The sequence below is a fragment of the Ambystoma mexicanum genome, chromosome 11, assembly GCF_040938575.1.
Source record: "Ambystoma mexicanum isolate Mex_15411 chromosome 11, UKY_AmexF1_1, whole genome shotgun sequence".
Classification (NCBI taxonomy): Eukaryota; Metazoa; Chordata; class Amphibia; order Caudata; family Ambystomatidae; genus Ambystoma; species Ambystoma mexicanum.
In genome coordinates, this window is record NC_090934.1 from 1,260,107,705 (window position 1) to 1,260,121,325 (window position 13,621).

The 13,621-nt window shown below is 43.5% G+C and overlaps 1 protein-coding gene across 5 annotated transcripts in view; it reads right to left on the minus strand.

Annotated features, from left to right (window-relative positions):
- Positions 1–8,029: 8,029 nt before the first annotated feature.
- The window catches only part of AP3B2 (adaptor related protein complex 3 subunit beta 2), a 533,172-nt gene continuing 527,580 nt past the window's right edge, over positions 8,030–13,621 (minus strand). For all 5 annotated transcript variants that reach the window (XM_069624707.1, XM_069624706.1, XM_069624708.1 and 2 more), the window contains one exon: positions 8,030–8,429. In XM_069624707.1, the coding sequence (XP_069480808.1) occupies positions 8,279–8,429 (151 nt within the window). In that variant the 3' untranslated portion in view covers positions 8,030–8,278. The remainder of the gene's footprint in view (positions 8,430–13,621) is intronic.

A 13,621-nucleotide genomic window follows, 5' to 3' on the forward strand; every position in this document is an offset into this window, starting at 1 on the left:
TGTTCCTTACTGTCCTCTGCTATCCTATCCGGTTACACGACTTTCCCTTCATTTCCTTCTGCTAGTTTGCTATCAACCTCCTTTTCCTGGATTTGTCTGTAAGTATCTTCTCTTGTCCTGTTTGTAGACCCTTTTGTACAGAGCTTGTCTGTTGGTTCCCATCAGTCAACCTCTGCCCCTTCCCTTGTCTCGTTTCTACATTACAGACACCCATAGCTGCTGTTCCAAGCCATGAGCAAACAGCGTGGGCCTCTGTTATAGCAAACTGTGCAGAAGGCTTGAGTATTTCCTAAGGTTCGTGGAATACTCTTTTCCTATATCTGCATACACCCCAAGAGGGAATTCATTCTGTACCTTTTCCTTGCTACTCTTGCCTACTCTTCGTTCTCTTCCTTTCAGCTGTGTGTGTGCTTCTCTGTCCACTTTATTTAGGCACAACCACCCAAACCCTTTTTGGGTGTCCTGTGCCACTCTTAATAGAGTGCCATCCCTGACAGTTTTCTTTAGTCTCAATTCCATGTTTGGTCTGACAGGTGCTGCTTCTAACATGTGTAACTGCCAGTTCTCGTTTTGTATAACTGAGACCATGCTTGTTCTGTTACATATGAATAAGTATGAAAAGGAACCAGATCTTTTATGCAATCTTGTAAATATGTGTGTTTGTACAGTGCCTTTTGTGTCTACCTGAGAGCTACAGGCTTCATATGCCCATTCTGAGGTAAGCCTTTTTCATCCTTTATCTAATCTTGCTTTGTGCTGTTCTGTTACAGCAGGGATGGGGGTTCTGCTTTCTATTCTTTGCTTCTTTCGGTCTCTTCTCTGCCAGCTCGGACATAGTATCGACCCATATTCCTCAGAACTCCTGACAAGACCCTGTGGCTGTTCAAGAAAGATCTACAGTAGTTGTGTCACCAGCCTGAGCCGCCCAACTTGGTAGCGCTACACTCGACAGGGGGGCGGCTAGGGTGGGTCTTATAGGGGACACACCCCAAGCACCTGGTAGTTAAAGTCCCATTTTCTCTTACCAGCCCAACTATTCGTCTGCACCCCTGCTGACCAACCGGGAACACAGTATCCTAGAGAAAGTGAATATGTCCAGGCCAGAAGATTCATGAAGGTGGTTCTGGCCGATGGAGAAACTAAACCTTCAGTGTGGTGAGGTGTTTAACTGCTCAGGAGCTTGCCTCGCCCTGTCTTTGTTCCCTGTGAATCACTCGGCAAGTCTTTTTATAACAGCATCCTCATCCAGCTGTTCTTTGAGGCAGAAGAGATACAGAGTGAGAAGTAGATGATAACCATGACCAGAAGTGGCTGATAACCATGACCAGCCACACGAAGACAGCAAGCATAGCAGACAGTGTTTAATTGTAATTGTCAATGCTGCCTGCCATGCTTCCAGCGTTTACTCGTTTACGCGGCGAGTGCAAATGTGCAGGGCAAAAAGCGGCATACACGTGTCTGCTGCCTTTTGCCTTTCATATTTGCACTCGTCCATGCAAATGACCAAAATATGACGACTAGGAGCCGCCTACGTGTATGTTTATGGTAATGGCTCATCGACGCCAAATTACGAGTTAATTTAAAATTGGCTCCATAACGTTAATACTAGTTTTTAATTTTTTCCAAACCACTGTACAGAACTGTTACATGTGTACATTTCGATTGCCAGCTGCAGGTATGGATACGCTTGAGACTCATTACGATTTACAACCGACTTTTACATTTTCTCTATTTCCACAAGTCAGACGTTTGTGTGCAGCATGCAATAATTCATATGTGCTTTTTCTCAGACACATTCGATACGGATTATTTGTACGATGAGCATTCTATGTGTTGTCTGTTTTACCTGCTCTGCTCGCCGAGGATGACACAGTCCATCATCTCAGGGGCTGTAACTACCTACTGAACAACTTTATTTGCACCACGCCTATAGAAGCACACATCTTTACCACCAGTCACTGGGGAAAGAGACTTCATGTACTCTGCGCAGCCTGGTGATTTCTTGTGGATAGTATCTGTTTTTAACAATAGCAGAAGTTAGGTTTTCATTGTAGCGGATTCGTCGTTTCACTTTAAGCGCTTCGGTGGTTTATAATATGCCCCAGTTGCATATTCTATCGGATGGTTTATTTCAGCTAGCGTTCCTAGAATACCTCATGAATGGCAAGAGAGTTCTATTGGAGCGTTAATGACCCTTCTCTGGGCGGGCTGGTCACGCAGGAAGGGCTCAGGGCAGTTACCAACTAATCCGCCCCAGCCCAAGGTCATTAACAGTATTAGTACTAATAGTTTTTATTTGTTTTTTTTAAGACAATCAGATTGCACTTATCACTCATGCCTGATTTCTTTGAAGAAAACTATGACACAAAATGGTTGGCTTCTGTAATAATAAAATGACTGTAGTCCTTTTACTATTTCTGAAGTATTGCTGAGTGGTTGAGACTCAGAGAACGTCTGGTCTGCAGTCAGGCGAGTGTGGGTCTGTGGAGGGCTGGGTGGCTGTGTGGCATCCAGGGAAAGGGTCAAAAGTATGGAGGAATGTGGGGTCCGGGTAGAAGGCTGAACAAAAATTGGGAGCTTGGATGGAGTGGCGAGGAGACAGGAATTGAATGGAGGCTTATACCTACAGATATAGGCCATATTCATAGTCTCGTGATTGGCTGGCACAAATCCTACAGGTCTTAATGTAAGTTATGGTTTTCACAAACCTTCCATGCTCACCATGTGTTGCACCATGGGAGGGAGCCCTCCGTCTTCCCCCAACCCCTGGTGCACCCCAGGTTATTGCCATTAACATTAGCTCCACTGCAATGAGAACACAGGTGATGCCACACAAAATTGTCACTGAAACAGGCTTTGGAAGAAACATAGCAGTACCTCAGGAAAAGTATATTTTATAGACAGTTTTTCATTTGGTGGGACAACATGAAGGACAACTGGGTCTAAATAAAGTTGCAACTCCTGGAGCCCTGACACAATGTATTTATATTGCGCCAGAGTCTAGCCAGGGCACTTCACTTTCGTCAGGGCCTCTCCATGAATCAGCTACATCTAAAATGAATCAACAGAGAGCGCTCCTTGCATGTGGCAAAGGGTCTTGCACCGTCCTAGAACTTCCAGCAGTCTTCAGCCTTGCTTGGAGCATATCCTCGCATTACACCCCTACACCAAGGTCTGTTCTTTGTGCTGAGCTGGGGCACTGCAACTTCACTGGACACACCCAAGCACAGATACCCACTCCAACCGCGTCCGCAGTTCCACTGAGTGCCAACTGGAAGAAACTGCTATGTCTGGTTGAGAACATGGCTGCTCATTCCAATGGGGCTAGAAACCCCTAGCATGGCCAGAGTACCTTGGAAGGAAGCTCCTTCATTCCATGGGCTTGGCGACATGCGTGAGGCCACATATGTCATACAAATGCAAAGGGGGGTACTCACTTTATTTCTTACAAGGGTTGACTAAGCTTCTGGTCCAAAGCTGGGTGTCCCTGGGTTAATGATTTGGACATGTATTACATGAAGGCATGTTCAACGTAGCAGCCGTGTGGAAGGCTTGGAGGGATGTGGCAGATGCATAATGGGCCTTTAAGCCACACACTGATTTTCATATAACCATTGATATTTGAGACATGATATATGGCATTTATAAGGCGCCTATACACATGCGCTATGAGTTTTCCTTCTTGTTTCTTCTGGGGGGCAGGATTATCCTTGATGCAAAGGTTGATATAGTAAACTAGTGTAAAACTAGAAGGGAGGTCCCCTACATAGTCCTAGATAATGGTCTAAACTCAGCTTCACATTGTGTTTGAAAGGAATCATAAAAAATGTGATTTGGAGTCTGGTACCGCACACATTCTTATACAGCCAGTGTGTATTGTATAGGAATATGTTGTGAGAAATTATATCACACAACTTGTAAAAGCCTAATTGGTACGTTGTTACTTGGAATCAATGCTTATGAACCTTTATGAGTGTGGCTGACTAACTGCTTTCTGCACCGTTACACACAGCGCAATGCATCCCTCAGTCGACAGTTGCTCTTTACACATAACTGCATCACCGTAGCAAGAGCGCTTATTCTAAGTTAGACTACTGTAACATACTCTTGGCTAGGCACCACCAAGAAAAATCTAGCCAAATTGCAATTATTGCAAAATAAAGCTCTTAGAGCAGCAGTAGGTATAAAAAAGGGACCACATTTCACAGTCTAGGAGAGAGGTACACTGGTTACCCATACAAGCAAGAATACTGCATAAAACTCTCAGCAACACACACAAATTCATTACCCTAAACGCCCCACCTACCTGAATGAATGTCTTACACAGAAAACCTCAACCAGACTCCTGAGATCTAACACTAGCACTCGCCTCCTTATTCCCCGTTTCAAGAATTCCAGAACAGGAGAGTCCAGCTTCCCGGTGGCAGCACCCAGAATTTGGAACTCACTCCCAGAAAATATAAGCAATGAACCTTCCCACACCCACTTTGAGAAACTCCTAAAAACCTGGTTATTTAATAAATTTGAATCATAACCGCATCATAAGACTTGTCCACAACTATATGACTGATGTATCTGTTCTGCTGTAACTGTTAATGTATAAATATGTCAACCGTTCCCCCTGTAACCACAATGACTGTGTTTTTGTCCTATTTAGCCGACATTTTTACCCTGTAACCAGAAAGCATTACTACAATACTGTAACCTACGCCGTGATACCTGCGGGTTTGGGCATATAATCAAATGCAATAAATGAATAAAGAGTTTCTGTTTCAGGTCCAGGCCTATCCTGCTATAAACAGTCGAGAAAGGAGCATTGTGGCATGCTGCCTCTCGTCAGTCCCGATTACCCTCTTTTCAATTAAGGCTCTGATTATCATTATGGATCATGCGCAGTAGGACTAGGAGGTTGCAAAGATGTTGCAGTCCTAATTGCTACTGTGACGTCAAACATGGTTGTGAGGGTTCCGTGCTACTGTGACGTTAAGCATGGTTGTCAGGGTTCCGTGCTACTGTGATGTTAAGCATGGTTGTGAGGGTTCTGTTGGTATACCTCGCGCCCTGAGAATGTATAAAGTCTTTGCAAAGGTGCGCAGGAAGCAATTACTGCAAATACCACATATTTAAGCAGAAGTTACATAAGCTTTTTGAGATCCCGGTTTTCCGTTCCTTCTGTATTGATGGATTATTTTAACTATGAACTTTGTACACAAACTGTTTATAATTATTTAAGTTTTTAGTGATATCATTGTTTTGTAAATTAATTTAATGGAATTTTGTCATTAAGAAAGCAATCGTCTTTGATGATGATGCGACTTAGCCCTGCAAAGGGATCGGGAGGGGAGCAGTGTCTCCATTTTACTAGAAAATATAAAAGTTTAGGTGAGTGTTGAAATTGATTGGACATTGAGAAACTGAGGTCAAACAGGGAAAATTATTGCTGAAAACAGGAAATCAATAATCTTTCTCTTAGACATTACCCAATATATTCAGGCACACACAGACAATTCATGTTTCCAGCAGAACTGCGTAAAAGATAGACGTGATAAGGGAGCCAAAGGATACCTTGGATACATGGGAAAGAGTTGCACGGGAATCTTAGCATTAACATAATGTGCCCTCATTACCAGAGGCACAAACTCATAAGCAAGAAATGTAAAGCTTTTTTCTTTTCAATAGTTTTTTATTGATAGGCCGGGTCTATAATAAATAGGTTTCTGCCACATTTGTAAACATCACACAAGACTTAACAGACATGGGGGTGAAAGAAGTACCAGAAGCAGGACCGAAGTGGAAGGGAGTCTTTAACATCTTCACGTAGTGTGTTTGTGGATTGCCTTGCACGGCTGGTTCTTCCCTTGCATTGCTGCTACATCAGGTTTCTACCGATTCTGATGTATACCTGCTTGAAAAAAGGTAACTCAGGGTGTTCCACTGACAGGTTGGACCAAGTCCCAAGGAACATGGCTAGCAACACCTCAAAAACAAATCAGGGAGGAGCAAAGTACCTTGCTCCCACTATGCGCTGACATAGACAGTCCAGCTCCTGCTTCAAAGGGACCCAGACACGGGTAGGTATAGGATCACCCAAATAATTAGAAGCTGCCAGGTTTCACTGACCATCACACCACTACCCACACTCAGGTTTGCCCTGCTTTAAAATAAATAAACAGCAATTAAAACTTCTTTTAAAACTAAAATAACACTAGTGTAGGCAGTGCTAAGAAATGATTGTCTGAATTCATCTTGCTGATCTGCTGCATTTCTTTCTTCTGCGGATCAATTCTTTTTTTTCAGAGGGCTAATCAGTATATTTGGTTAAACTGTGTGTGCCAGGTCCTTCTTGTCTCAGGATGGAGCTCTGCAAGCCAGATCTTATCACCAGTCCCGGTCTGCAGAGTTACCTAACCTACATCATCTGCCAGGATTTAATGCAAGCGTGGCCAATGGCACATTTCATAATTCAGATGGGACTGCTTGGACCTAGATTCCAAGACCTGCAGTGTGTAGATGTGGTGCTCTTTAGACAACAAAGAAGGATATACAGATACAGAGTTTAGAGTAAAGATCCATTCCTTTGGTACGCGTAGACACTGCAGGCAGATTCCTTAGATACATCAGTCCGTTTTTGTTGAGGTGACCACTTACATTCAACCCTGAGGTAGGGCTTAAAAAAGAGTCATCGGGTTTGTAGACCATAGCTCACACAGATCATACAGTCTCAAATCGCAAACTGCAGAATTATTACTCCGGGCAAACAGATGCTTGCTGCCTCTGAGCTCAAGTAGCAGAACTATACCTCAGGTCATTCAACATTTCATAATTAGACAACAAAGTTGGTTGTTATAAACACAAGTGAAATAGGGCCAGAGCATGGACAGCAGAGCCATCCATTGGTCACACGGAAGCTCGTATGGCTCAGTCTTAGTACTAGGGCAGCAGAATCTTTACACATTTTAAACTGATATTACAAATTCAAGACAGCAGAGTGTTTTCTCTCTCTCTCTCTCTCTCTCTCTCTCTCTCTCTCTCTCTCTACACAGATCCTTTATGCTCAGGTCAAGGAAACAAAGCTGTGTTTAAGGATATTTCAAACTCACAAGACTGTTTTTTCTAGCTTTCCATCATGCATCACAAACATTATCAGTTGCAGTGATCTGGCCTACAATCTGTTCTTTCTATCCTACTGGGTGTGGGAGGGGGATATATGCTCTTTGATGGAATTTACACTGCACCTCAGGTTTTCAAGTATTTTGAGTAGATACCAACAAAGATGCACTTGATTGCATCTAAAAGCTTATTTTTCCTTCTGAAGCCTAGTAAACCACATCTGCAGGTGAGAGTAATAGATGACAAGTCTTACAGCTTGACAGCATGCATGGTATGCTGCCCTACAGAGGGCGAGGTGGTGACGAGTAATTTTCATGAATATGCACCAAAGACCAGGCATGGGAGCAAGTTAGGGAGGCTTATGGTGCCTTTTTGCATGAAAGCGCTTCATGATGTTTCTATAACAAATCACCGCTTCATGATGTTTCTATAACAAATCACCGGCACGTGTAATATCCTTTCACACATATATACATATTTTATGCACACATCGAACCCAAACTTCTTACAGTGCGCCTCGCAGTACAGATTCAGTAGGAGTGGATACTGGTTTACCACTGTAACTCCATGTACATCTCCTGAAGATCCAAGATGCCAGATTGCAGCACAGGTGAGACTGCACAGCTTCAATTGTATGCAAGGTGCACTTTCAGTGCACAGCACAGTTAGCATCTCAAGGCAAGAGCATTGGGTTTGTTGGGCTTCGTACCTCGTTCAGTGAATTAAATGGATTAGGGGCAAAGGAATTTGAAAGGATGCTACAGATTCCACAGCTATTCTAAAGCAAGGACAGCAACATTTCTCCCCAAATAGATTTCATAGTGGCTTCCTGCCATTGATTCTTCATGATATTTGATGCTATATTCTCTGTTGTATGTTTTGTGAAGGAGATATTCTATGGAAAATCAATGCAACTTGAAAATGTTAAAATAACCATTTATAAATACTAGACAAATTCAATCAAGTAAGGTAAAAAAAAACAACACAGGGCAGGACAGTGCTGAGTATTCCCTGTAGACGTGAGTGTAAGGTTCATGGTGCGGCTTGAGGTCTCTTCTCTGCTTTGGAAGTACTTCCAGTACTGGGCAGTGCGGGAATGTGGGACTTGAGGGGGGGCACAAGGGACCTGGAGGCCATTTTGTGAAACTCATGCACCCCCTCCAAAACATCACTGCGTCAAGGCCAGGATAATGTCCTTCACCAGCATGGTGCCAATTACCATCTTTTCACTGTTTACAGTCAGCCGGGCCGCACCACCTTCCTTTTTTGCCAAGGTGACAAGGACCAGGTTCCTGCTGCTCACTGTCCTTGCTGCAAACCTTTCGGAGAGAGAAGACAGAAAATGTTATCAAAAGGACAACCTCACTCAAAAAACAGTGTCAGTCAGAAGAAGTGGTGGGGATGGGGAGTCAGGTAAAACAAGTGCCAAATGAGGACAATAGCTCATGATGGTTGTATCTAAATTGTCAGACCTTCTTAGTTACAATGAGCAATGTTGGAATATTCAAACATGTGGTTTTCCTTGCATCAAGTACTGCAGAGGGACTGCACTCTTATTTTTGTTCATGTTTTTACAGTAAGGCTATTGAACACATATATACTGCAACCACTAAGGACTAGCAGACCCACGAACCACAAGCTAAAGACATTGATGCCAGCCTACCTCTGCATCTCTACTAGTCTCTGATTACCATGCTTACACTAAATACATCCTTCCCGCCAGTAGTTATTTAAGCCAGGAAGTTGAGTATAACCCTAAGCGGTATCTTCTTAGCCTCTTGGACGATGAATCCAACACACTTGTGAGCTCTCCACCAGCAATACCTTCTCTACCATACACTTCAGGAGAACACCAGGCTATCCACTGGATTCAAAGCAACCACAGGACTAAATGCCTTATATAGTCAACACCTGCTCCATAACCAAACATCACAGATATGTATGTGCTGCTCCTCAAGCGGAATCCAGAACCACTCTTTTACCAAGTCTTGGCTAAATGCCGACTATGCTCCAGTGATCTATGAGCCCATCCCATAGACTTAAAGATCAAGTAGGCCAACTGCAAGAGTGGAGGGGAAATCACCTTGATACAACAGGATTACATCAACACAAAGGTGTCATATGCCAACACAATACCTCGTATTAACTTTTAAAATGACCTACAAGTCAACACTTTCCTTTCTCACGATCTACCAAATGCCTTCCTACAACCGTTAATTTGCAGACAAACTTGCAGGCGTGGTAGTAAACCTTCTGGTCAACCACAACTACCTCACCATCACAGTGAAGGTCTCCAACCTGTGGCTGAAGCAAAAGGTAAACACTGCCACCAGAATGTTCCCAGAAAACCTTGAAACCCTCCACATCAAGCAATTATTAAGTGCCCCGCTCATTCAGACCAACACTGGAATGCTTTGCAACATAAACCTCACCACATTGGCACCCTGCTCCCGATGCCATGATCTTGCTGTACCGATCACCTAATTCACAACTTCTGGCACACTGCCTAAGTGCACGAACACCCCTGCCTACTACCATCGGACCACCAAAAAATATCACATTGGAGGGCATCCTTGCAGCCCTCCAAGACCCAAACCTTGCTTACTCCTCAATGGTAACCCAGAAATGTAGCTGAGTGACCCTTATGCTTAATGATTTGTAGCTCTACCCTTGACCAGCTCGCCTCAATTAAGTCATCCACACAGTTATAGAAGAAGCATGTTGCAAGATGGTACATAGTCAACCTCAACAAACTCAAGACAGAGAACAGATGGATGGAAACAAAACTGGAGAAAAAAACTACAGTGAGGCTGAACCATTCACCACGCGTGGACAATTATGGATCTACAGGGACAGTCAGGCCAAGAAAGCCTCCTAGGCAAAATGAATAGAATGTGAAAAATGCCCTTAAATGAAAATATTGAAACTTATTGAACATTTCAAGACTCCATCAAACTGCAACACTGCACCAACCCCATCACAACAACTCTATGACTCAATGTCTGCCCACTTGACCAACACAATCATACAGATTTGCAACTGTTCAGAAGATTTTTCTATACACCTGGTGTGGGACATCGCGAGACAAAGCTATATTGTACTTGCAGGGTTTCTATCAAGTTTGACCAAACTCTCACTCGTAAATGTGACTTGCCGTACAGATCACTCACAAAAGGGATCAAGTCAAGAACTGATCACTCATGATAAATATATAAAATATATATGGGTATTTATTTAACAACTATACAGTGCCATAAACTAAGATAAACTAAGTAATTACTATATACATATGTACTTAACAGGTGTCCAAAATAGACACCACCCAATGCTTTATACATATCAAACAGTTGTTAAAATTGTTACAAAATAGATGTAATGTAATAACACTTTTGCATGCCTTTGATGACCTAAGGCAAACAAATGCAAACTAAAATAAATTACTTTAGAAGTCCATCATTGGATTCTGAACAAGTATTCAATGAGTACGAGAGGTCAGTAACAGAAATCTGGTGTTTTTTCATACTGCATTTTGTATAGTAACTGGTATACAATAAAATAAAAATATATAAAAGCGTCTCTTAGTAATACAAATGTTTCCCCATTGTGATCTCTAAAATCAATATGTATGTGCGGTTATATTGTCATGTTCTGAAAATTGTTCCTTACAGATGCTACAAGGTGCAGGAGGGCTGCCAACAATCTCAAGGGGCTAGAGGGAGTAAGGGAGTCAAGACAAGATTGCGTCACCCAGTTTTTACCACCAAAGGTAAGATAAGGGTAGATGCTACGGAGGACTTTAGGTCCTATTTGAGTCAGTTGGGACACTGATGGGCAACACAATAGGTGTGCAACCCTGGCCCTCAGACCCCAACCAAGAAGAGCAACAACTCCAAGTAAGCCTAGGCCAATGGTTGCAGCGCTTGGGGTCCAGAATTCACAGGTGCCAAGGTGGCTTAAGCAAGTTAGCAGTCTCAGGCCCTGCTCATGTGCTCTTGGTTCATGATACCACTAGGCTGAAGTTCAACTTTTCTGCTGGACCTCTGCTCCAGCAATCATGATGGGGAAGGATCTTGGGGATACAGCAGCCGTAAGAAGCACCCTGCATTTGCATTACCGCAAGGGGCTGCAGGCAACAATGAAGAAGGACAAACTTACTTTAGTTACAACAAGGCCCCCTACCGAGTGAAAAGCAGCAGCAGCAGGGCCACGAGATTGATGTCCCATAAGAAAGTCATCCAGCAAGTTGTGCAGCATGGGAGGCTGCACGATGTCCAGGCATAGAGGGGGGAGTCCTCTACCCACACCAGAAGATGCAGAGAAGTTACAGGACCACAGCTTCTATAAGCTTCCTGAGGATGTCCACTGGTACTAAGTGATTTAAACGATTAATGAAAACCGAATAATGAAATAACCGATTTAGATAGACTGCTTGGAGACCGCTCCGAGCGATCTTTCTAAATCAAACTGTCAGCCTGGCCGAACACGAGTGCGTGCAGGGGCTGACGGGCACGGCGAGACACAGAAGAGACATCGCTGGCGAGTCCGTTAAGTGTGTTTGTGTATGTCTCTGTGTGTGTATGCGTGTACGTATGGTGTGTGTTATGTGTTCTGCTGGGAAGGGGGTGGTGGGTGGCTAAACGGGATTCAGGGGGACCATAAGACCATAAGAACCAGCGGGAGATGGTGCGGTTGGGAAAGGGATCACCTTGAAGAGAGGGGTTGGGGGGAGGGGGATTTTTCTACATTTTAAGACCGAAACAATAAAGGTCAAAAACACCCAGTCTTTTTTGTGTTCGGTCTAAAAAATGAGGTAAAATCAAATAGAAGTGAACTGGTTCTTTCTGCCAGTTCAAATGATGGGGACACCTTTGAGACTTCCCTTGAAAGGCAAAGGACAGGGCTTCACTGTATGAGTTAGCTTTGGCAGTGCTTGTTGCTGCAGCAGTTGCCAGTGTTGCTTCTATGGCCCCTTGTGCTGTGGATTCCAGGTTACGGTGCAAATGAAGAATTTCTCCAAAACTCCACCAGGTATACTCAAATACTGGGCTAGACGTCGCCTCAGCTCACCTGCCAAAGAAGATGCTCCATTTAAACTCTGAGTGGTTATCATTTCCTGGATAACGAGCTAAGAGACAGTCATGATGTTAGTTTACGTGAGGATTTGGGTTAGGGTGTCTGCACCATCAACCGGGCCTCACTGGTTCCAAGCGCGTAGATGCCTTTTGTGGGCTCTGGACATGATAAACCATCATGACCACATATGGCCATTTTCTACCCTTGACAGGGGAAAGATGGCCATGAACGTTAGTGGCTTGGAGAGACACGGCTAAACAGAGTAATTTTGGGCACTCGAAATGGCAACCTTTCTTGAAGGAAAAATAGCTGAATTAGGACAGCCTGCATTGGAGCACACTGTTTAAGAGTAAAAGAACAGAGGGAACCAGCCGCCTGCACTAGGTTTCTTAAGGAGGGTAGTAGTGCTGTACCAAATATGAAATATGGAGCATAGGGTCCACTTTTACTGGCAGCCTTAGGGACGGACCAGTACTGTCCAAAGAATCAGAGTCATCAAAGAAAGTGAAGGGCGAGTAAAAGGTACTGCACTTGCAGAAAAAGGTCAGCAAAACCCTTATATGTTGCCGGTGGGTAGTGGGACTAAAAGCACCAGAAAAATAATCTTTCCTAAATTACCATCTGAGCAAAAAGACAGCACCCCAATACTCAGTTACAAAATGCAGCTAGCACCTACTACATCATCCCCAAGACCCTGGGACCGTGTTGCCTCTTTTACAACAATACATTTGGCACCATCATTAACTCCAGAAAACTAGCAGGACTACAAGGACATGTGTCTGCCAAACATTCATAACACAACAACTCTTGCCTAACTCTTTCAATCACTTCTCAACTTGTCCACAGAACAAGGCACCATTCCACATGTTTTTGAATCAGCATATGTTAAGTCTCTACTAAAAAAGCCCACAGCGAATCCTGACAACCCGGTGACCTACCTCCTCATTGCCAATGTACATTACCAATAACAATTCACAGAGCTATTCCTCCACCAAAAGCTTTGGGATCACTTGGAGAACAACAACAGCATAAACAAGACACAATATGGCTACAGACCAATGAGGGGAACTGACCAACACCATCATCCATTGGGTACACATTAAACAATAAATGCAGATGACATGCCAATCGATGTTATCCTCCTTGATATTTTGACAACATTTGGCACAAAACCACAACATTCTCCTAATGTTTATTTATTTTTATTAGGTTTATATAGCACTTTAATCCAAATCTTTAATCTAATGTGCTTGGCTGATTGAAGACATTCCTTTTCCACAGGACAGAGGCAAAGTGCATGTCTCCTTTCAAATACTCCCTCAGCAATATCATCTGGGGGTGCCTCAAGGTTTGAGCCAGTTACCCAATATCATCTGGGGGTGCCTCAAGGTTTGAGCCAGTTACCCCTATACACATCTACATGACCACTCTTATGCAA